The sequence below is a fragment of the Chionomys nivalis genome, chromosome 6 (genome assembly GCF_950005125.1).
Source record: "Chionomys nivalis chromosome 6, mChiNiv1.1, whole genome shotgun sequence".
Classification (NCBI taxonomy): Eukaryota; Metazoa; Chordata; class Mammalia; order Rodentia; family Cricetidae; genus Chionomys; species Chionomys nivalis.
The window spans coordinates 54,322,269-54,345,354 of record NC_080091.1 but is presented as its reverse complement, the minus strand read 5'-3'; the positions used below and the strand labels follow the sequence as shown (position 1 = coordinate 54,345,354).

Sequence of the window (23,086 nt, the reverse complement as noted above, 5' to 3'; positions counted from 1 at the left end):
TGTCCCATGATCAGGGCTTGCTATAATCCTACAGTGCCTAATGACGTTCTCTTTTCTCTGGGCTCTAAGCTGCCACTGGATTCTTAACTTTCCCCTAGGTGAGAATTGTATCAGTTTGGTTCGTCCACATTTATCTAGGATCTGACCCATAGTAGGTGCTCTACAATTACTTTAAAAAACAAAGAAGAAGAAGAAGAAGAAGCAGCAGCCTGTGTTAGAGGATAGAAATTAAGCCCCCGGCCTTGTGGAGCATATTTCCTGTAAGTAGAACTGGCCACACACATTGATTCAACTATCCTCAGTTTCATCCCCAAGTGCTTCTTGGTTTCCTGAAGCAGACACGTTAATTTATTCATTAAGGAAATGAATAGGAAGAGACCATTGTAAAAATGACCAAATGGTGTTTTACTATCTCTCTACAATGAAAATGAGAGGGATTGCATGGACTTACCTCAGAACAAATGCTCCAGTTAAAGGTTTATAAAGAACGCTTTCAGTGTATAGCAGTCGAGGCAGCATTTGTCTGGGACTCATGACTCAAGGCTCCTTGCTTACTCTTGCATTGTAACAGGATTCCGTTGATTGGTCTGGGAGGAGCGTGAGGAGTGCAGAACAGGGTGAGAGTTCAGGTCCTGGTGGGGAGGGAGTCGTTCTGTGCCTGCCTCATCCACTGGTACTAGTCTCTCACCCTAGCTGAGGCTTCTGTATTTCTCTTGTAAAATATGGGTCAGGCTGGCTGAATTAGCATGGCCCTTATGTTCTTCCAACTCTAAAATCCTGCTAGGCATGCCTTCCATCTAAGCGCCTGGGAAGGAGAGGTGAATAAGTCTCTTGAGTTCAAGGCCAAGCTAGTCTGCAGTGAGCTCCAGGCCAGCACAGTGAGACCCTGTCTCTGTATAAACTGAGTGTTTGGGCACCAGATGTATAAACTAAGAGCATGACTCCTCCAAGGTGTGGTTGAGGAGAGGGTTTTTACTGTAGATATGAAGGAAAAGTCCAAAGGAGAGAGAGAAAGAATACTGAGCATGGCCACAGACTGTGCTTGGCCAGGAGAGGTGAGGAGAGAGAGAAGGGGAGCGTGGGAGGGGAAGAGGAAGAGCGTGCCAGCGCAGGCAGCCAAGAGAGGGAGACTAAAGAGAGCACTAGGAGAGCTCTTGGCAGAGGTGACTGGGTTATATAGGAATAAGAAGATGGGGGACGGGATGCTCACCAGCTGGAGAAGCTTAGAGTAGAGGATCAGGTGAGAAGAGCCGCAGGTAGCTGTGGCACTGAGAATGCCAACAGGCCAGCATGGCCTTGAGGATGCTAAAGGTATCCCAGTTAGCCATTTTCCTTTGGACTTACCTGACAGTCTCAGAGTGGACCAACCACCCAGTCACTGAGCCCTCATGTGTTCATTTTTAGGTGTCGTTTTGCATATGCACATAATTTACGCAGCTCTTTTTTCCCTCTTTACCCGTGGGATGGTGGTGCCTACAATTCTGTCCCACAGAGATTAGTAGAGAGTCTTAGAAGTGCCAGCTGCTGGCTTCCTAGATCAGTTCCAGTTTTCTGCTGCCTTTTACTGATTTTCAGAATGAGCTGGAGGAAGCAAAGAGGGAGGTTGTCCTAGAGTTGAGAGGAATCTGTGTTCTAGTTCACCATGTACCACTGGGTCATTGCTTGCTTGTTCATTTTCTGCCTTTGGTTTTCTTAGCTTTGTGTTAAGGGATGGACCTTGTTTGGTTGTTCTACTGTTCCATGATTATCTACAAATACAGTGCCAGCTGCCCTTTTCCAGTGTCCTTTTATATCTGTTATCTGGAGAAGTGCTGTGCTGGCCTGGGAGAGCCAGAAGGGAAAATCTAATCAGGAAACAGGAAGAGCTGTCTACTTGCACCTGTGTCTTTAACTTTTCTATTAACCCTAGGAGGCTTTTTCTGCCTGTTATGTAAGTGTGCAAACCAAATTGTATAGAAATAAAGTGCCCCAGATCACTCACTAGAGGTGTGTCACAGCAGAGCCTAACTAAATGCCGAATCGTTTGATCTGATCTCCCCACCTCCATTACTGTGCTCTGCTAAGGCCTGGGGCATTGTAGACCTAGTGTGAAGAGCCTGTTGGCTTCAGGGGACCTTGTTCCTGCCGCTTCAGGTTAGTAATGCTGACCTCAAAGTGATGCCAGGAGCCATAAGTCAGATAGCTTACAGAAATTTATTTGTGGCCATATGACTATCACTACTGGAAGCTATTTATTTTATTCTATTTTATCCTTTCTTTCATTCTTCCTTCCTTTTTCTTTTTCTTTTTTTCTTTGTTGTTGTTGTTCTTCAAGACAGGGTTGCTCTGTGTAATTTCTATCCTGGAACTCCCTCTGGAGACCAGACTGGCTTCAAACTCCCAGAGATCCACTTGAATTAAAGGTGTACACCACAGCCCAGAAGCTGTTTTTTTTAATTTCTGCCTGTTCACATATGGTTATATTCATCATAGTGGTGATTTTTGTGTCTGCTACACTGTATGCTACAGTAACTTAGTTTAAAAAGCGGCTTACGTATTTCAGTGTATATATTACTACATAAGTACCGTAAGTGGGGCTTACTCCTCTCCTTCTTATGTAAGATTTAACTACATTTTGAATTATGTGTCTGCATGGATGTGTGTTTCGGGGAATGTGCGTATGAGGCTGATGCCCACAGGGGCCAGAGTTTTTGGGTCCCCTAAAACTGAGTTATAGACAGTTGTGAATCAACCACTCAACGTGGGTGCCGGGAAGAGACCCTGGTTCCTGTGCAAGAGCAGTATTCAGCTTCCAGCCCTGAGGCTCATACTTTTATACCCATATGTAGTATGGAAATAACTGTTCTTCTCCACCCCCTCCAAAATTGCTTGTGTGTGTGAACATTGTCCCCCTGTGTGAAGAGGCGCAAAGTTGATATTGTCTTCCTGTTTTACTTATTATTATTATTATTATTAAGATAGGGTCTCTCTCAGAGCCTGAAGCTCCCTGACATGGCTCCTTGGTCCATCTAACTCGCTTATTCTATGGATCACCTATCTCCTGAGTGCTGGGAGCACAGGTGACTGCCGTGCCCACCCAGCTTTCTTTTGGGTTCTGGAGATCTAAACTTGGTCCTCAAACTTTCACAGTAGTGTTTCTCTCTGGTCCAAGGTAATGTTCTTCAGTAATGACATGTTACTTTTAATGAGCCCTGTGGATTACTTCTTTCTAAGCTGCTTAGAAAATTTCCCGGCTCTGAAGTATTTGGATTGTATTTTATGCACTGCCCAAGTGTTGAATGAAAAGTACCACACAGCCAGGAGTTTCTCTTTTCATAATTGTTTTAGTGTAAGTTATTCTGAAGAACGAACACTTTTGTAGAAATTTAGAATTGCTATAGAAAACAGAGACTCTTTCTTTTTTTCTCCTTAGAAGAAGTTTCTGCCTTGCCCCTGTTTTGAAATGTTTACCACTTACTGTATTTAACAGTTTTGCTTTTCCAGCAATAAAAAACCCTATCATTTTGAGTAAAAGCTCAGTGATTCCCCTTGAATATACTGGTTTCTATGCAGCAAATTTACTTATGCTATTTTTACTTAAGGTGCTTAGTGTGACTTCGGGTGGCACAAAGGGGTATGTCATTTTTAATCTATGAACTTGGCTTTCCTAACAAGTCAGCAAAACTGATGGGAACCAAGGAGCTATTTCTGTCCCTCGGAGATCTCCATGACTTCTGACTTTTCTAATTCAGCTCATCGGGATGCCCTGTCCTGGCACTTCCAGTCTGCAGGGTTTATTCTGGGCAGAGACTCTCCTGGTTAAGAGCCATTTGGACTTTTGTGCTCCTGGGATTTAGCTGCAGATCAGCTCTTGTTCTTTTGTTGCTGACCTGGGTGGGTTTGGCAGTGTCAGCGTGGTTTAGATTTTTCTTGATGTTTTCCAGTTCTAGAACTTTACCTGTAGTAACAGTGGGAAGGAAAGTACTGGTCCGGGATTCAGTAAAACCATGTGTGGTGAAACGCCGTGTGCTTTGGAACCCAGGAGGTCGAGGGGGTTGTAGGAGTTCACAGTCATCTTCCACCTCACAGTGATGCTGAAGTTAGCCTGGAGATCTTGACATCCTGTCTCCAAAAGAAGCAAAGAAGCAAGAACAACAACCATTGGAAAAGATAACAAGTCATTAGTTAAGAAAGCTAGCCATGATGTCATGTTTATAAATCTAGCACTCTGAAAGCTGAGCCAGGAGGATTGCTGCAAGTTCAAGACTAATATGGGTTACATAGTGAGTTATATAGGCCACTCTGGGTTACAGATTGAGTCTTAGTCTGGCACCCTACTCCCATCCCATAAAAGAAAACGTTCTATGTCCTTGCTCTGGTGATATAGAGTGTTTTTTTTTTCTTAAAAAAAAAAATGTTCCAAGCCTTGTGTCCCCTTTCATCATGATCTAGAATTTCATCCTCAGCAAGAGGTGATGCAACAGGTCATGTGATCAGCATACTTCCTGTCATCACTAGCAAATGAGTTTAATCCGTGTCATGTGCTACACTGCAGTTACACTGTCAGGTGCCCACTGTGCCCTGGGCTTTGTGCCCATTCGGTCTCCAGTGCTGTTTGTTGGTGAATTCCTGGCTCCCAGTCAGAGCCAGGTATCTTTTTCAAGAACATACTATGTGCTATTGTGTTCCTGTTGCCTCCGTCTTCTCGGCTCCTTCTTTCTGTAATGGTTAAAAGATGAACTGATAAATTGCATTATCTGTTAACAGCCTTAATTTCTTTGTGAGCATGAAGAGGAGTCGATTACAATATACCTTCATATGCTTTTTAATCAGACTTGAGAAAACAGTTCTCCTTTTAATTTTCATATGTCATCCAATCTTCCTTATAGGTTGGGATCATTCTTCATTATTCTACCCTTGCCACGGTGTTGTGGGTTGGAGTCACTGCTAGAAACATCTATAAACAAGTCACTAAGAAAGCTAAGAGATGCCAGGATCCTGATGAGCCACCTGCTCCTCCACGACCAATGCTCAGGTATCCTGAACTTTTGTTGTATCTCAAGTGTTCATTAAGTATTGTGTTTGCTTTAGTTGAAGCACAATCGTAAGTTGTAACAGCAAGAACCATTGGTGTGGCTTTTAGGGGTCAAAGGAAGGACTTATAAGCCGGACTGACTGGCCGTGAGTGTTATCAGTATCTACGTCTCCACTGTGGGTTGCTTGCAGAGCACAGAGGTGGGATTAGCTCTATTGTCAGTTCTGTGGAATATTAGCTTTTTGAATTTTTTGAGGTCATGTGTCATTGATTTTAATCTCAAGAATTAATTTCTTCTCCCTTACAAAAGACAAAATGAGTTTGGAGTTATATATCCTTCCTGCCCATTATAATAAGAAGAGTTGTGAATGGATTGATGGTGCTAGGTGAGCAAAACTATCAGCAGTGAGTGGGTTCACAGAAGGCTGACAACACCCCCTGCCCCTGAGTCTGCAGAACTGGCTGTGGATGGTGGAATATCCGCTTAGGCCTCTTGAAAGTAGAGAATTGCACATACAAAGAAAAGCCACTCGTGTGGGAGGAGGGCACATGCCGAGCCACTAGCATGAGCCTGGCTTTGGGGTTAATATAGTGGTAGAGGTCTCCTGTAAATAACAGAGGAAGCCGAGACCTATAGATTGCTGAGCCTAGAGTCTGTGGCCTGCAGGAGCAGGAATTCGGGCGGTAGTAGTCTGGTGGGGGGCTTTGAGGTTAATTGTCCTAGTGAGTCTTTTTTTTTTTTTTTAATTTACATCAGATAGAAGTTAGTGAGAAACCAAATAAATGACTTAAGTCCATCCTGGGGGAACTAGTGCATTTGTTAGATTTACGTGCATGAGCGTGGGTGACTTGGATAGCAGTGTCACAACTGTCCCTCCCCAGCATTGGAAAGCTACGTGATTGAATTCATGTGGAACTGGCAGGCGGCTACTTACTGGAGAGTTCGCTCTGCTTTAGGGATCCCTTACTGCCTGTCGTACCTCAGGGATCTTACCCCTGAGTTGTGTAAGTTGTGTAAACTTTATGAGTTTTGTATATTCTTGAGGATGTCATGCATCTGATGCCTGCCTCTTCCAGGGATGGATTGTTGCAATACAGAGCAAAGAGCTTCATGGTGAATAAGTCATGTTAAAATATGGATGGCTGCAGGAAATCTTTAGCTCAGGAGGTGGCCTTACGGTGTCATTTTACCACAGTGTGGCATGAGTGTGGAGTATAAATTGGGATGCTTGAAAATAGGAATGTCAATGAGTCACTGGGGTTGGCCCTGAGAGGGCTGAAGCCAGGGAGTGTGAGCCAGATGTGTGAGGCAGCTTCTATGGGACTGGCGATGAGTTGGGGTTGGACTGAACACTGTGAGGGTCAGAAAGTTGAAGGAGTCTGGATGGCTCCGGTGAGTTGGCCATCTCTGCAGGTGGCATTTCCTTCAGCTGCAAATGCTGCAGGAAAAGTAGCTGTGGTGGGTATGGGAGTAAGCATAAGGGAGGCTTACCAGTACTCAACCCAGTTCATCTCCACTTGCTGCTGGCAGCGAAGCCCTGATAGTGAACAAGGTCTAGGGAGGAGTTAGAAGTGTAGTGATCCTGGGCCGCATCTGTTTTCACTGGGTGGGCTGGGGAAGAAATGGAAGAAAACACCAGGCAGGTTAGATAACTCCAGAGCCTATCAGTTTGCTCAGTCAGCCTGCAGAGTCACCAAAGGATGAGAACAGGTACCTGTCATTGTGTGAAGAATGTTGACTTTGCTGAGTGAGAGTCCGGCAAATCCCATCCTCTGCCGGTCTTCCGCTGGGTTCTAAGAAAAGCATGAAGCTTTAAGGAAAAGCACCATGAGATCCAAACCCTAGGACACCCTGCCCCTGCAATGGCCAACAAGCATTCCCTCTGCTTCCTGCATGGAAGGCTGCTGCTTGCTCCCCTGGCTCTGAGTCTTGGGCTTAGTTAAGGCTGCATGCAAGGGCAGCTGGTGCATCACAGTGCTGCTGCACGGAGGATCAGTTGGTGCATCACAGTGCTGCTGCACGGAGGATCAGTTGGTGCATCACAGTGCTGCTGCACGGAGGGTCAGCTGGTGCATCGCGGTGCTGCTGCATGCAGGGGCAGCTGGTGCATTACAGTGCTGCTGCACGGAGGGTCAGCTGGTGCATCGCGGTGCTGCTGCATGCAGGGGCAGCTGGTGCATCACTGTAAGCAGGAAATGAAGCATGTGATGGTACCTGCGTCCATGGGTGTGACAGAGAAAGACAGTAGAAAGTAGTTCAGGCAGGAAGAGACAGAAGATGGAGACACTTGAGCATGTGTATAAGCAGAGCAGAAGAGACAGTGAAGAAGGCCTGAAGACCCATAGCTGCAAGTGAGGGACTGTTAACAGGACATTGCAGGGCGGGTAGTGAGGCAAAGCAAATGCAAAAGGAAGACTGTTTTCAAGGAAAGCCGGTGGGAATTGGTGTGGCAAGAATAGGAGGGCCACAGTTCTTGGCATTCACTGTAAATGAAACGTGGAAGGCATAGTTCCAGACTTCCAGGGCAGCTCGTGACTTCAGCAAACTGGCGTCCTATTTGAGATACTTGTAACTGAGTATGATGAAGAAAATGTTTCAGACAGGCTTTTCATGTGGGCCACTCATGATTTAGAGCAGCTTTTCAGGAACGGGTAATACAGGCTTCTGGCTGTCTTGGGTGATCTCGACCTGGAACAGCAAAGCCTTTTTAGTGGGTTGGAGACTTCAGATGCCCTAGCAACTAACAAAGCTTTCCTTGGCAGGATTATCGGTGCCTATCTACCACAGTTCCTTAAACGAAACTAATTTATGATTGTGTTTATATGTTTGAGTGTGCGTGTCGGTGTGTGTAGAGGCCAGAGGACAGCTGTGAGTGTCATCCTCAGGAATAAGGCTACACTAACTTGCCAGGATACCAAGGGATCTGGATCTCTGCTTCCAACTCAACAGCATGGGAATTAGAAGTGTGTGCCACCATGCTCAGCTTTTACATGCGTGCCAGGGATCAAACGTAGCCTCTTCTACTTAGAAGACAGACTCTTTATCAAAAGAGTGTTCTCTCCACCTTTTCTTGTTTTTATTTTCAACTGTTTGCTCCATGGGGAAAGAGACAGGCTTTTGTACTCTGGAAGCTTCTGGGGTCCTGATGCCCTCCCTATTCTCAGTTTGTGGTAGAGATCTGGTTGAGCACGAACCAAGCTCTAACACATCGCCATATTTTATGTGTGTGACTCTTAAAAGTTGCCGTGGCATAGACTCACATTTTTGGTTCAGCAACTGAATTTAGTGGAAGCCTCTTTCCCTGAAAATAGTACCAGCTAAAGCCTTACCTAGACCCAAGTGTTCTTCTGTGTGGCCACAGGGGGGCAGCAGCTGACCAGCTTTCTTCAGCTTAGAGCCTTTTTGCAAAAGAAACAAGTCAACAAAAAAAGCATGGCAGAACAAAAATGTCAAAAGGGAGGTCACTTAAAAAAGCAATTACTGAAAGTTGTTGCAGTGTGTTCCTGGAATGAGAGGAACATTAGCCTCCACAGAATGACCTGTGAAGTGTTTCGATGTCGTACTAAGTTTGTGTGCCTTATAGACAGGATAATGAGCCACTGTCCCTCCTAGGTTCTACCTGATTGGTGGAGGGATCCCCATCATAGTGTGTGGCATCACAGCAGCAGCGAACATCAAGAACTACGGCAGCCGGCCTGGTGCACCCTAGTGAGTACTGTGTTCTCTGTACGCCCGAGCCCACTGCTTCTTGAGCAGTTTGTAGGCACCGCAGTTGGTGGCAGCTCCTAAGTGCCTTGAAATACAGAGTGTCTAAACTCATTCCCCATGTTCTCTCCTAGTTGCTGGATGGCCTGGGAACCGTCCCTGGGAGCCTTCTATGGACCTGCCAGTTTCATTACTTTTGTAAACTGTATGTACTTTCTCAGCATATTTATTCAGTTAAAAAGACACCCTGAGCGCAAATATGAGCTCAAGGAGCCCACAGAGGAGCAGCAGAGATTGGCAGCCAACGAAAATGGTGAACTAAATCATCAGGACTCCATGTCTTTGTCTCTCATCTCGACATCCACGTTGGAAAATGAGCACAGTTTTCAGGCTCAGCTTTTGGGAGCCAGCCTTACTTTGCTCTTGTATGTGGCCTTGTGGATGTTTGGGGCCATGGCTGTTTCTTTGTATTACCCTTTGGACTTGGTTTTCAGCTTCTTTTTTGGAGCCACGTGTTTAAGCTTCAGTGCCTTTATCATGGTGCACCATTGCGTCAACAGGGAGGATGTGAGACTTGCCTGGATCATGATGTGCTGCCCAGGGCGGAGCTCATACTCAGTGCAAGTCAACGTCCAGCCCCCCAACTCAAGCGGTCCTAATGGAGAGGCACCCAAGTGCACCAATAGCAGTGCAGAGTCTTCATGCACCAACAAAAGTGCATCCAGCTTCAAAAACTCTTCCCAGGGCTGCAAACTAACGAACTTGCAGGCTGCCGCAGCGCAGTACCACAGCAATGCCTTACCTGTGAATGCCGCACCCCAGCTGGATAACAGTCTGACAGAACACTCGATGGATAATGACATTAAAATGCATGTGGCTCCTTTAGACGTGCAGTTTCGAACAAACATGCACCCAAACCGCCACCATAAAAACCGAAGTAAAGGACACCGGGCCAGCAGACTCACAGTCCTGCGAGAGTACGCCTACGACGTCCCAACGAGCGTGGAAGGAAGTATGCAGAATGGCTTACCTAAGAGCCGGTCAGGAAACAATGAAGGACACTCGAGGAGTCGGAGGGCTTATTTAGCCTATAGAGAGAGACAGTACAACCCACCGCAACAAGACAGCAGTGATGCTTGCAGCACACTTCCCAAAAGCAGCCGGAATGTTGAAAAGCCTGTTTCAACAAGTAGTAAGAAGGAGACGCCAAGGAAGCCAACTGCAGCTGATCTTGAAAGTCAGCAGAAATCTTACGGGCTGAACTTAGCCGTGCAGAATGGACCAGTTAAGAGCAATGCGCAGGAGGGAGCCTTGCTAGCTACTGACAGTACTGGTAATGTGAGGACTGGACTATGGAAACACGAAACGACTGTGTAACATTGCGGGGGGGCTTCCACAGATTCGGTCCAAATGTGATACTCACATTCCTTTAAGCTACGAACTCTTAGAGACAAACTGTTTACAGCTGCCTTAGGGATTCAGAATTTCCAAATATGCTTGTGAGTTTTGGGATTTACTTATTTTGTATTCCTAAATTGTCACCCCCTCCTCATCAAGAATTAAAAAAAAAATCCTTTAAAACCTTGTTTGACTTGTCAAAGCACCAATACGATATTTTGGAAGTTGAAACTATAATTTCTTGAGATTGCTCTGTCTACTTAACACTTCAGGCTTGTATTTAATGAAATAAATAGGAGCTTGGTTTTGTGCCGATGGTTTACTTTTACATTGCGAAAAGCATTTTAGGAGCTGGTAAGATAGCTCCATGGGTTAATGGTGCTTGCCTCCAAGTCTATTAGTTTGTGAGTTGTAAACCTAGCGCCCTTAGGGTGGATAGAGGAAAGTCTCCTAAGTGGTCCCCTGATCCATATGTGCCTCCACCCTCACCTATATATACACACAAATAAATAAATGCAATACATTCTAAGAGCATTTTTAGCTCTATTTTAATAAAGTTTTTGTGGTGGTGTCTTTTCAAGGTGAATCAGGCATAAGTAAATAATCAGATGTGCTGTTTGTTGGCTCAACTGTACTGATTAAAGCGGTTATGTCTGAGGGATTTCTGAGTTGAAGTTTCATAAATACAGTTTTAAAAGTTATAAGGGTTGAAAAGATCTCACAGAATGGATTTTAAGAATGGGAATACTGTAGGAACCTGTGTGTAAATTGCATAATTTTGCCATACCACTTTTACCCTATTGGTGTTATTTTCCATAGCTTCTCAATGGTTTATATTTTAATTCAACTTTCTTTTATTTTTTTTCTTTTTCCTTTTCCTCCTTTTCTTTTCTACTCATGCAAGGATCTCATGCATCTCAGGTTGACTTCCAGATTGCTATATAACCTGAGGATAACCTTGAGCTCCTATTCTTTCTCCACCTCCCAGTTGCTGAAATGACAGATGTATAGCACCAGGTCCAGTTTATATAGTGTTGAGACGCAGACTTCGGGCTTTTAACACTGAGCATGTATTCTCCCAACTAAGTCACATCCATGGCTGTGAGTTAACTTTCTTAGTGGTTGTTTTGGTGCGCCTGAGGTTCCTGCATGTCTGCTCTTTCTTGAATACACAGCAAGCTTGCATGTGAGACTCACATTCTCTCTGGAGTCTCCAAGATTAGCCCTATGTTGACTTATGCTTTGTGACAAACTGAAAGTGCCTTTTGTCTATGCTAAAGTACTGGCCTTTATATTCCATCGCAATGGGAAACAATTCTGATACAGAAACATCATTAGTTGTCATTAGCTGTCAGAAGCCAGTCTTACCAGGTTCATTTTCTGTGAAATACGGTGCTGGGAAAAAAAAAATCACACAACTCAGCAATAGAAGTCTCCAGTTTGATTGAATCCAATCAAACTCAACAGCACATAGTCAAGAAAGTACTAAAAGAGGCAAGCAGCTTCCCTTAGATGTCGGCCACAGAGACAGTAACATACTCATCACTGTGGACATCCTCAGCCGCATTCCAGACGGACCCCTCAGCACCACACTAGTCTTCGTAGTCAGAGAGTGCGGCTGGAGAGACAGTTGGTTTTGGTTTGCGATAATACAACTGACAGTTCTGTTCAAGCCTTTATTGCATATCTTTCTGGCGGGGAAACAAGGCAAGCGGCCAGGAGATTGCTGTTTGCACACTCTGTCTGTCTGCTTTTCAGCCAAGTATTGGAAAACTACAGTAGCCGAAGAGCAGTGAATGGTTCTTTTTCTATTACCAGTCTTGCTTTTCCGATACCCTTCAGTGTGTGAGGTTAGTTTTTCTGTGTTGCTGCTCTGCTCATGATGAGAACATCACTGTTGTTCCTTCTCTACCTCTCCGTCAGAAACAAGAGGCAATTCACTTGCTGTTCAATGGGTGTTACTAATTTAAACAACCTTCTTCAAGCAACAGGAAGGAGGGATCATAAAAGAAGCCATGCAATTGGAGAAAATGGAGCTTCTACTTTTTAAATTTATTTTTTTTTCTTGAGCCAGTGTGTTATGTCATGTAGTTCCGGTTCACCTTGAGTTCTGCGTGTAGCTAAGGATGGCCTTGGGTACCTGCTCCTCCTGCCTCCTCTGCATGCTATGGAAGATTTCAATATTGAGTGACAGTCTGGGCACTGCACTCAGTGCTCAGATACATTGGCCTAAGTGGGGGAAGGTTGTTATCACCTGGAAAGGGATGAGTGTTGGCTTTCTGCATCCTTTGTATTTGGCGGAATTAAAATTTGATGCTCACGTATAGGATATGAATAATGCATTCCGTTTACCTCATTTGCCTCATTCATGATTTATGGTTGCTGGCTGATATTTCTGTATTTTTCATAGAATTGTAACCTCTTAAGAGGTAATTCAGTCTTAGATGGAGGTCAGCACTTCATTTTTCTTATTAAAAAGACTTGGCAACTGAGATTGACAAATTTCTGAGGTTTTGAATTTCTGCGGAGTTATGCCATCTCTGGGATGAGAGATTAGAGAATGCCTTTTCTAATGGTGAAGCTCTTGTACTTAGTGCCGCCTTTGGTTGCTATGTATAATTTCATCAGAGTACACACACATTTTAGTTGCTCTGAGTTTTATTTTGGAGCATAGTTGGTAATGTTTAGGGAAATACAATTGTTTATTTTATTCCATGATAGTAAATCTTTAAGCCATGCCACATAACAAGAGTTATAATACTGTATATACTTTATTGCGTTTTATTTTGTGTTGAGGTAGCATGCGTGGAAGTCAGAGAAACTTTAGGAGTTGATTCTTTCCTTCCACCCTGTAGGCCCAGGGTGTCAAACTCTGGTTGTCTGATTTAGTGACGAGCTCTTTACAGTCTTGAGCCATCTTGACAACCCCATATTCCATACTGTTTATCTGTATGTACATAACTCAGGGTTCTAGTGACCTACTTACTTTTTAACTTAAATATTAGAAAGATGGTCTTTGTATGAGATGAGTACTTTTGCTTTTAACTACTAGAATCAAATGCTAAAGTAAATGTTTTTAATAGTTTAGATGATTAATAGGCGATTAGCTGATTTCCAGCTTGGTGCTATTTTGCATATCCATAGCAGCATAATCATGTTCAGTTTATTCATATAAATGGTAGATGTAAAGGGGAAGATATATCTAGATGCTGATTGGGCTCATTCTGGAGGAATAATGCTAATTCTGACTTGTGTGTTTCATGAATTGAATTCATAACACCCCAACCAAAGTTGGTTGAGAACATAAAAATGGAAGAAGGAAACAGAGCCTAGAACAGGGTGTGTCCTACATGCCCACAGACTGGCCAAGAACTTAAGGTCCTCCTGCATCAGTTACTGGAGAACTGAGATTGTAGGTGTGCACTACCATACCTGCTTTTACTTAATTTTAATGTAGTCAGCCTTCTTTTTCTAGGTACTTGTTCTTTATCTAGATTCAGCCAACTATGAATAGGATATAATTTAAAGAAATATTTGTTCTGAGTGGTGCAGGCCTTCTCTCATCGTCCCCTAAATAGTACAGTACACCTGTTGCAGATGTACTGTTGACATAGCATGAGATAGGAGGTGCTCAAAGTGGGAGGCACTGACGAGGCTATATGCAAATACTGTGCCATCTGTGAGTGATTTGAGTATCTGGGACTTTTTGAGGGAGAGTGGTTCCGGGAACAAGCCCCAAGATACAGAGGGATACGGTTTCTATTTTTTTAATACAAGAAATGGTGTATTTGTAACTACTTAATGTTTTTGCAATTCAAATTTTCCATCGCTTATTTTTCTGTGGTGGTATTAACATCTATATTGATGCATTCGTGTGGATTGATCAAATTCTCTTGTCTTTACTGAACTGTAAGTAATAATAAGCCCAACTATGGGTATTTCTGTATACCCATAGTAAACTTCTGAAGAAAAATTTGTAATTGTTCATGATTCGTCAGTACTATAATCTTGACTGTGATTGTTGTTCCAGTTTCATCTTAGCAGGAATCAGAAGATCTCCTCTGCTCAATTATGTTTTTTATTGGCCATTGATCTCCTAGCTAAGAGGAGTATTAGGATGTGGGACATCCATCCATATACATAGACATATACAGTGTGCACTGATTTAGTCTCTATAGGTTATGTCAACCCTTACTGTGTACCCACCGTGATGGAACACAAAGTTCCAGGCAAGCTTTTGTGGAAGTCAAGGAAGCCTTGAGCGAATATATCAAGATTGGAAGACATACTCCCAGCGAATGTGTATTGTTTAACATGGGCACCACCGTGTCACGGATCCCAGTGTCTCAGACCCATGAGAGTAGCAAAGCCTTCCCCCAGGGTGAGGCGAAAGTTAATGCTAAAGCCTTCCTAGCCATCCCCTCCGTCTGTTATACATGATAAACGTGCTGAGGGTCTAGATTATGTTATAGTTGCTGCTGCTCCCCCAGAGCAAGTATAGCCCACCCTATGATCCCTTCTCTGTGTGTCTGCCCCTTTTTCATTCCTTCTCACTCTAGTCAGGTCGAGCCCCAGCTCTGTGGACTTAGCAGACTTTGATCAAGTCTCTTCTCACTGGAGGTGGAGGAGGCAGAGAAGTAAACGCTGACTGTGAACTTACAAGACTCTTTAGTATTAAGAAGCTCTTATTGTTTCTGTAGCCAGTGACCATCCACTACCCTTTCATGGTGTTGGGTGTTTAGCATTAATTCTACATACTACCTCAGTATCATCAAAGTTAACTTTTGCTTCATGCTGATCAAGACACAGATTGACCTTCTACTTGTGTCCTATTTATAAAGTATTTATAAAGTGATAGAGAGCGTGTATGTGTGTGTTTTATCCCATCATCTGCTTCTGCCATCTGGGGTAATCCATTATCTGCTGCTGCCATCTGGTCTGAGAAGATGCTGAAGACCTTTGTCAGAGATACAGGTATCTTTAAAAGGTAGAGAGAAAGTTGTCTGAACAGTAAGAAACCCAACTAATAAAAGCTTCCGTTTTTTTTTTTAAATTTTTTTTATTAATTAATTAATTTAATTATTAAAGATTTCTGCCTCTTCCCCGCCACCACCTCCCATTCCCTCCCCCTCCCCCAATCAAGTCTTCCTTCCTCCTCAGCCCAAAGAGTAAGCAGGTTTCTCTGCCCTGTGGGAGGTCCAAGGACCACCCACCTCCATCCAGGTCTATTAAGGTGAGCATCCAAACTACCTGGGCTCCCACAAAGCCATTACATGCAATAGGATCAAGAACCCATTGCCATTGTTCTTCAGTTCTCAGTAGTCCTCATTGTCCATTATGTTCAGCGAGACCGGTTTTGTCCCATGAAAAAAGCTTCCGTTTTATAACCGTTGTGTTCATTCTCTGGCCTGGCAAGCATAGACCGTTGACATGAGGCTATGTATTTGCAAGAGCAGATTGTTTTCAGAACTAGTAGTCGTGAGTTCCAACCCAGCCTGCCACACATTGCGTAAGAAAGTACTGAACTCCAGTACTGAGTGGTATTTTGTTAGCAATGCTCATTCTTTTTTACAACAGAATCAAAATGTTAAACCAGTAATGAATTATGACTTCTTTTCATTGCTTATGAAAGTTCTTTTACTCCTTCCATCTTGCTGTGTTCTCACTTTGTGGGGAGAACATTTCAAGTCTCTTCTTAGAGCCTGGTGGATTGGATAAAAAAACTGGCTCCCATAAACCAGTAGGGAAAGGCAGTATTAGGAGGTGTGGCCTTGTTGGAGGAAGTGTGGGGTTGGACTTTGATACTCAAACCAGGCCCAGTGTCTCACTCTCTTCCTGCTGTTTGCCTATCTGGATCTTAGCTGCTTTTCCAGCACCATGTCTGCCTGTGTCTCACCATGTTTCTCAATGATGACAATGAACTAAACCTCTGAACTGTAAGGCAGCCCTAATAAGTGCTTTCCTTTGTGAGTTGCCATGGTCAGGGTGTTTCTTCATAGCAATAGAAACCATAGCTAAGACATTAGTGTTATAGACTGATGACGTAATTATGCCCCAGATGCAGCACGTCCAAGCAGCGGCATAAGGAAGCCTGTGGTTTCAATATAGGGATTTTGAGGGCAGCACAGATAGTACAAAGCATTTTCCCATAACCCACATCCTTCGCAAATATAAGTCATATTTAATTCCCTCCCCTAACCCTCAGAAGTCTTCATTTCTGTCTCAGTTTCAGAGTCAGATATTCATCTGGATATTGTCCACATTAGGTATGAGGTGGGATATATCACAGGTCAAATTTTCACTGGCAGAACTGAAATGCGAGTCAGTGTGTACTTCCAGGAGACAGTGGAGGGATAGACACAGAACATGAAGCTCTGTTTCAGAAGGGAATCGTGGGAACGATGGACAAGTGAATGTCTTCGGTAAGCCTAGAGCCTAATGAGACAAATCACATTGTACCTTAAGACACAGAAAGGTCTTTAGTTTGTGGCTCTGTTCTCCAAATGAGTCTGGCACCACTTGCAAACTTATTACCCTCATGACCCACAATTATTGCTCCTGTGCTCTTCTCGATTGTTTGACTGGCCCAGATGTTTTCCTCCCATAGGGAGGAATGTTGCCTTTTTAATAGAATGACTCCTCCTTGGTGATTTTTCGCTCCTCCTGCCTTTGAATTGATAAGCAAAAACGTGCTGTTGTTTTGGCTGCCCGGATTGCTAAGTGGACATCAGATTTTACCCTACAGAGGAAAGAGTATGCCTGTAATCATTTTACTATGTTCTGTGATTATGATCAATAGCAAATTTGTAGGTAGTGCTAGTGTCCATACCCTTCAGCAAGGACAGGAGTGGAAAATATCACCAACAGCCATGGGATCAATTACAGAAATGAGAACTGTTGGTGGATATGACCTCATTTTGTTGTAAATGTTTGACATTTATGTCACATATCTTTGTTTTTTTCTTATCCTTTAACATGGGGCACCAAATTTATATCACAGTGTAAAGATATTGTTTATTTTGTGTCAGATTTTAATTTTATCAAGATTTAACATAACTCATAGCCTTTACTACTGCTTGGGGAAGAGAGATGAGTGCGTTTCCAGTTCTGTGCATGATGGATGTGTCATGTTAGGAGGGCAGTATGTTCATTAGTCTTCCTGACATTATTTGGAGATTACGTGTAGTTTGAGGCTATGAATGTGTCAAGTTGACATGGGTGAATGTCTTAGAAGAGAATGTCCAGATGACGTGAGCATTGATCAGTAGACTCAAAAGACATGTCTTCCAAGTGTGCCTTAGCATTGTACATCCACCAAGATCTGAATTGAATGAAAGGTCAGGAGGGGAGAATTGAATTTCTCTGCCTGGTTTGAATTATAGTGTTCTTCTGGCCTTGACTGGGACTTCTTAGCCTTCATAATCAATGAACTAGCTCCTTTTAATAAATTTCTTCCGCATATATGTTATCTCTGTTTCCTGTTTCTTTGGAGGATCCATACTAGTGTAGCCAACATTCAGATGCACCTCTGCAAATAATTCAGCTGTGACAAGAACAATTAGCATGCATTCTAAGTATGCATATCTATAATATTTATATTAAAATGGTTATGTTAGAAGGTTCATTTCCTGAGGGTTTGACTTGTTCATAAGCATGCTTAAGTACTATAATTCATTCAGTATGAAAAATAATTGCCTTGGAGCTATATTTAAAATTGCTTTTTTTGTGGTATGTAAAACAGTAAAATGCACAAATGTTATGTATGCATCTTGCCATGACAGAACAAGGGTAAAGATCCAATTGCCACCCAAAAGTTCACTATGTTTCCTTCTAGCCAGTGAGTTTTCCCAAAATAAGCACCATCTTAACCTTCATTTCCATCTGTTACTTTACCTAGTGTTTGTGTATTTTATAGGTAAAACTTCTTTTTGTTCTACTTTTATGTTCAATTACTTAGGTTCAGCTTTGGGTGATTTACCCATGTTGTGGAAAACCCATTTTTTTGCTGTGCAGTGTTCCATTAAACGAACCCCAGAACTACTGTTTTTCCATATCGAACATTCGCACCTTGTCTGCTGGTGGATGTGAGAACACTCTTCTCTTGTATGTACACTGAGACCATGAGACATGTATGTGATCACTATGACTAAGCCAGGCCCACCAGTCCAATAGGAGAGCTCTTGAGGCTCCATGTCCTCACTGCCATCAGATGTTCTGGTTAGGTGGCTTGATCTCTGTCTTAATCACTGTTCTAATGCTGTGAAGAGACACCCTGACCAAGGCAACTCTTAAAACATTTAATTGGAGGGTGGCTTGCAGTTTCGGAGGTTTAGTCCATTATTGTCATGGTGAGGAGCATAGTGGTGGGCAGGCAGGAACTGGTGCAGTAGTTAAGAGTTTATTTTTTAATCTATAGGCGGAGGAAGAGACTCTGAGCTGTGCGTGGGCATTTGAAATCTCAAGCCAAATCTCAGTGACACACTTTCTCCAATAAGTGCACTTGTCCTGATCCCTTCAATAGTGCTACTTTTTGGTGACCAAGCGTTTAAATATATGAGCCTACGGGTGGGGGCATTCTTAATCAAAGCACACCAATCTCTCCATGCTGTAATCTGTATTTCCTTGCTGATGTGTGTTCATATTCTTACTGATTGGCTGGATATTCTCTTTTGTTAGGCACTTGGATCAAGATCATCTTTAACACCTGGATTTTCAGTCTTTCTTCTACAAGCCCTTTATCAGACATACTTATTTTAATTTCTCTCCAGCCTCTGGCTAGTTTTTTCAATCTCTTTAAACATTTTTTAGTTAATGTTTTTCTTTTTAGAAATTTTTTTTATTTTATTTTATGTGTATGAGTGTTTAGCCTAAACAAATGTGTGTATATGTGTGCTTGGTGCCTGATGTCAATGCATGTTAGAGAGAGCATCAGATCCCCAATAACTTGAGTTACTCATAGTTGCCTGTGAGCCAGCATACGGTTCTGGAAATCAAACCCAGGTCCACTGCAAGCACAAGAGGTGCTTTTAGCAACTGAGCCATCTTTCTAGTTTCTAGAATTATGATTTTGCAAGGCCATACTTGTTTTGTGTGTTTGCTTGATGCAAGATCTCACTATATAGCCCAGGTCATCTTCAAACTCAGAACCCTTTTCCCTCAGCTTGCCAAGTCAAGTCAAGCACAGCACCCTGACTAGGTAAATACTATCTTTTGTTAGGTAACAGTTTTTAATTTTAATGAAGCACATTATAAATTTTTATTTTACAACTAGCACTTTATGTGTCATGTTTAAGAAGTCATTACCAGCCATAAAATTATGAATGTACACTCAAATTTTTTCCTAGGAGCTCAATCATATTAACACATCTAGGTCTATAACCTACCTCAAATTAGTTTTTATGGCATTAATGAGGTAAGAAATAAGGTACTGTGTCTTCTCTTTTGATTTCTATAGCTTCCTGATAAGTTTTGAAATTAGGTGGTTTGTAATCCTCAACTTAGTTCCTTTCATTTATTAAAAATTGATTTTGTTTATTTATGTGTGTATATGTCTGTATGAGCATGTGTCTGTATGAATGTATGAATGTATGTGTACGACCGTGCCTGTGTGTGTGCATGCGTGTGTGTATGTGTGTGTATGTGTGTGTGTGTGTGTGTGTGTGTGTGTGCTGAGTCTGCACAGGGCCAGAAGAGCATGTTGGATCTCTTAAAGCTGGAACTAGAGATGTTTGAGAGATCCAGCCTGTCACATGGTGTTTGAATTCAAACTTCAGGTCTCATGATTGCTTAGCAGTCTGTTCAGCTCCTCATTTACTTATTTTGAGACATGGCCTTGCACTGTAACCCTTAGTGAACTGGAACTCACTATGTCTCCCATACTGACCTCATATCTGTGTGTAATCTTCCGGCCTCTGTGTCCCGAATGCTCGTGTTATAGATGTGTGCTGCTGCACCCAGCTCCAGCTTTGTTACTCTGGAGATTACTCTATTACTTGGCCGTGACTGCTAGAACAAAGTACATAGATGGGTTAAGTAATAGCCATTTACTTCTCATGGTTCCAGAAACAGTAGGTGAAGATCAAGGCGTCTGAGCAGGTGTCTTTACTGGTGTCTTCCTCTATGGCTATAGTGGCCAGTCTGGATATCTTCACGTGATATTGCCTCTGGGAACGTATGAAGAGTGCACATTCCTGATGCCTCACTCTGTCTGGAGTTTCTCCTCTTAAAAGAATGCTAGTTCGATAGGATCAGGACCCTCAGAACATTATGTTAGCTCACTTAACACTTCAGAACGTACTTTCAAATACTTTCCGAGGAACTGGATTTAGCTCTGGTTATTTATTTGGGAGGATTAAAACCTAAACTGTAATGTATATAGTTATGTCGGTTATTTTGAGTCCCTTGAGATTTTGTATTTTCTGTCAAAAGCTTCTGAGATCTTCATAAGCATCATATTTCATGTATACTTAACTCTGGCTAATATTGACATTTTAACAATATTTAACCTGTCAAGACCTGTCTTTTCATTTACTGTTGTATTTAAATCTCTTTTTTATATATATTACAGTTTTCAGTGTACAGCATACCTTTTGCTTCCTTGGTGAAGCTTATTCTTAAGTATTTTAGTCTTTTTGATGTTATCGTCAAGGAGATGGTTTCTTAATTTTCTTTTCAGATTGTTCATTCCTCAAATACAGAGAGTCAGTTGACTTTACTTAATGGGTTTTTTTTCATCCCTCAGCTTTGCTGAATTAACTCTCTCTCCCTTCTGCACCCCCACACTTCTTCTCAACTCCACCCCTTCCTGTCGTTTTCCATCACTATCTCCATCTCTCTTTTGTTCCCTCTCTTCCCCTCTCCCTCCTTTGCTCTTCCTTCTTATCATCTGTAGGGTTTTTCTGTATGAGATCAGAAAAAAAAAACCAGTTAATTTCACATCTTTTGAATTTGGACGGCATATTTCTTGTTCTTGCTGAATCACCTATGGTATGACTTTTACACTATGCTCTCGTGGTTAATTTCAGTTGTCAACTTGACTAGCTCTAGAAGCACCTAACAGAGAAGCCATATGAGGGGTTTGCTTGCTCGGTTTCGTGTGATAATCCACCCTAAATGTGGGTAGTAATCTACTAGTGGCAGCTCAGATAATGGAAATCCAAGAAAGAGAAACTTTGATGATTGCCTGCTTGCCTTCATGCCCTGGATATCTTCCTGCTTCTAGTACTATCGCTGCCTCCATTTTTCCTTGGCCTTAGAACACAGATTCTTTGGACTTCTAATGTGGAATGAAGACCAGAGGCTCTCCAACGATTCTGAAGGTCTTCGGCACCAGACTAGGACTATTGCCTCACGGACAAAATCTTGGCTTGTCCATTGTAATGGCAGACATAATTGGATCATGCAGGCCATTTGTTATAATCCCATCTAATAAAGCATATATTCATTCTCCCCCAGAGAAATCTAATGTCTACAAAATGCAAGAAGGGAAACCTGGATTCTTTATCTCGTCTTCTGATATTCAAGAAAAAGGTTCTCATGTTCTCTGTGACATATGTTATTCATAGTTTATTATGTTAAGACCCTTTCCTCCTCTTTCTCCTTTGTTGAGGGGATTTTAGTTTTTTTGTTTTGTTTTGTTTTGTTTTGGTTTTTGTTTGTTTTGATTTTGTTTTTTTCTTTGTTGAAATGCTGATGAACTTTGTCAAATACTTTTTCTGCATCAATAAGACGTGTATTTCCTGTTTCCTTCCTAAAATAGTATATTAAAGTGATTTGCATATATGGAAACTTCCTTCTAAGACGAGTTATAGTATATAATATCTTTAATGTGTTGTTGAACTTTTGGTTTCTTTGATTCTGTTTGGAATTTGTTAAAATCTCTTTGCATTGCTAGTGATCCATGTTTTCTCCTTTTAATTTTTTCCTTAGGCTGACATCTATACTCAAAGATTTGTGAATGTCACAGGGACTCTACCATTGACTACATCCCCAGCTCTTGTTTATTCTAATGTTTGATGTAACTGTTTGCTTGTGTTTGTCTGTCTTTGTGTTGGTATGTGTATATATGTGAACTTTGTGATAATTATGAACATAATTTATCCATCATTTTTTGGTTTTGGTGATTGAGATTTTGATTTTATCATTTACCTTTTCTATAATTAATGAAATGTCTAAATTAATATCATATTTTTTCATCTAGAATGTCTCCCGAAAGACCTACTTAAAGGCTTGGTCCTAAGCTTGGTGATGATGAACACCAGGAACTGGGGCTTCACAAGGGTGTTAGGTTGTTGGTGACCTGCCCTTGAAGAGAACTGTGGGGCCCTGCTCTCTTCATCTTCCCTCATTTGTCCTCCATCAGGTGAGGCCCTTCACATGCTTAGCCACGTACGCTCTTTGGAACCTCCAAGCAAAAGAAGCCTCCTGTCTTCCTAAGTTGGGTACCAGGTGTTTGTTGCAGTGATGACCCTGACTAATAAAATGAGCTTCCCTTTTTCTGTTGCTATATTCAAGGACTTAGAACATGAATCCATTCCAACTTTTGATGCTTGGAGAAATGCTGTGATAGAAATGCCTTGTTCCTGGTTTTAGAGGAGATATTTTGTCACTTTGTGTTTTTTTTTCTTCTGCATTCAGTTTTTCAGTTTGCTTTTTTAAGAAGTTTCATGTCTAATACCATGGGAGCGAGAAATGAATCTATATATTTTTCCTTTGTTTTAATGTGCTCATTAGGCTTTAGACAACTAGATTTACAGGCCCCGAACTGTGAACTGGCATGCTTTTGTCATGGTCTTTTCTAAGATGTCAATCTGTAGAAGAATGAAAATAGATCCTTATCTATCACCATGCACAAAACTCAAGTCCAAATGGATTAAAGACCTCAATATCAGTCCGAACACACTGAACCTGATAGAAGAGAAAGTGGGAAGTACTCTACAACACATGGGCACAGGAGAACACTTCCTGCG

The 23,086-nt window shown here is 42.3% G+C and overlaps 1 protein-coding gene across 1 annotated transcript in view; it reads left to right on the top strand.

Annotated features, from left to right (window-relative positions):
- The window catches only part of Adgra3 (adhesion G protein-coupled receptor A3), a 101,580-nt gene extending 90,884 nt beyond the window's left edge, over positions 1 to 10,696 (top strand). Inside the window, exons 17-19 of the mRNA XM_057772703.1 lie at positions 4,869 to 5,014; positions 8,628 to 8,723; positions 8,855 to 10,696. Of these exons, the coding sequence (XP_057628686.1) occupies positions 4,869 to 5,014; positions 8,628 to 8,723; positions 8,855 to 10,097 (1,485 nt within the window). The 3' untranslated portion in view covers positions 10,098 to 10,696. The remainder of the gene's footprint in view (positions 1 to 4,868; positions 5,015 to 8,627; positions 8,724 to 8,854) is intronic.
- Positions 10,697 to 23,086: the final 12,390 nt, after the last annotated feature.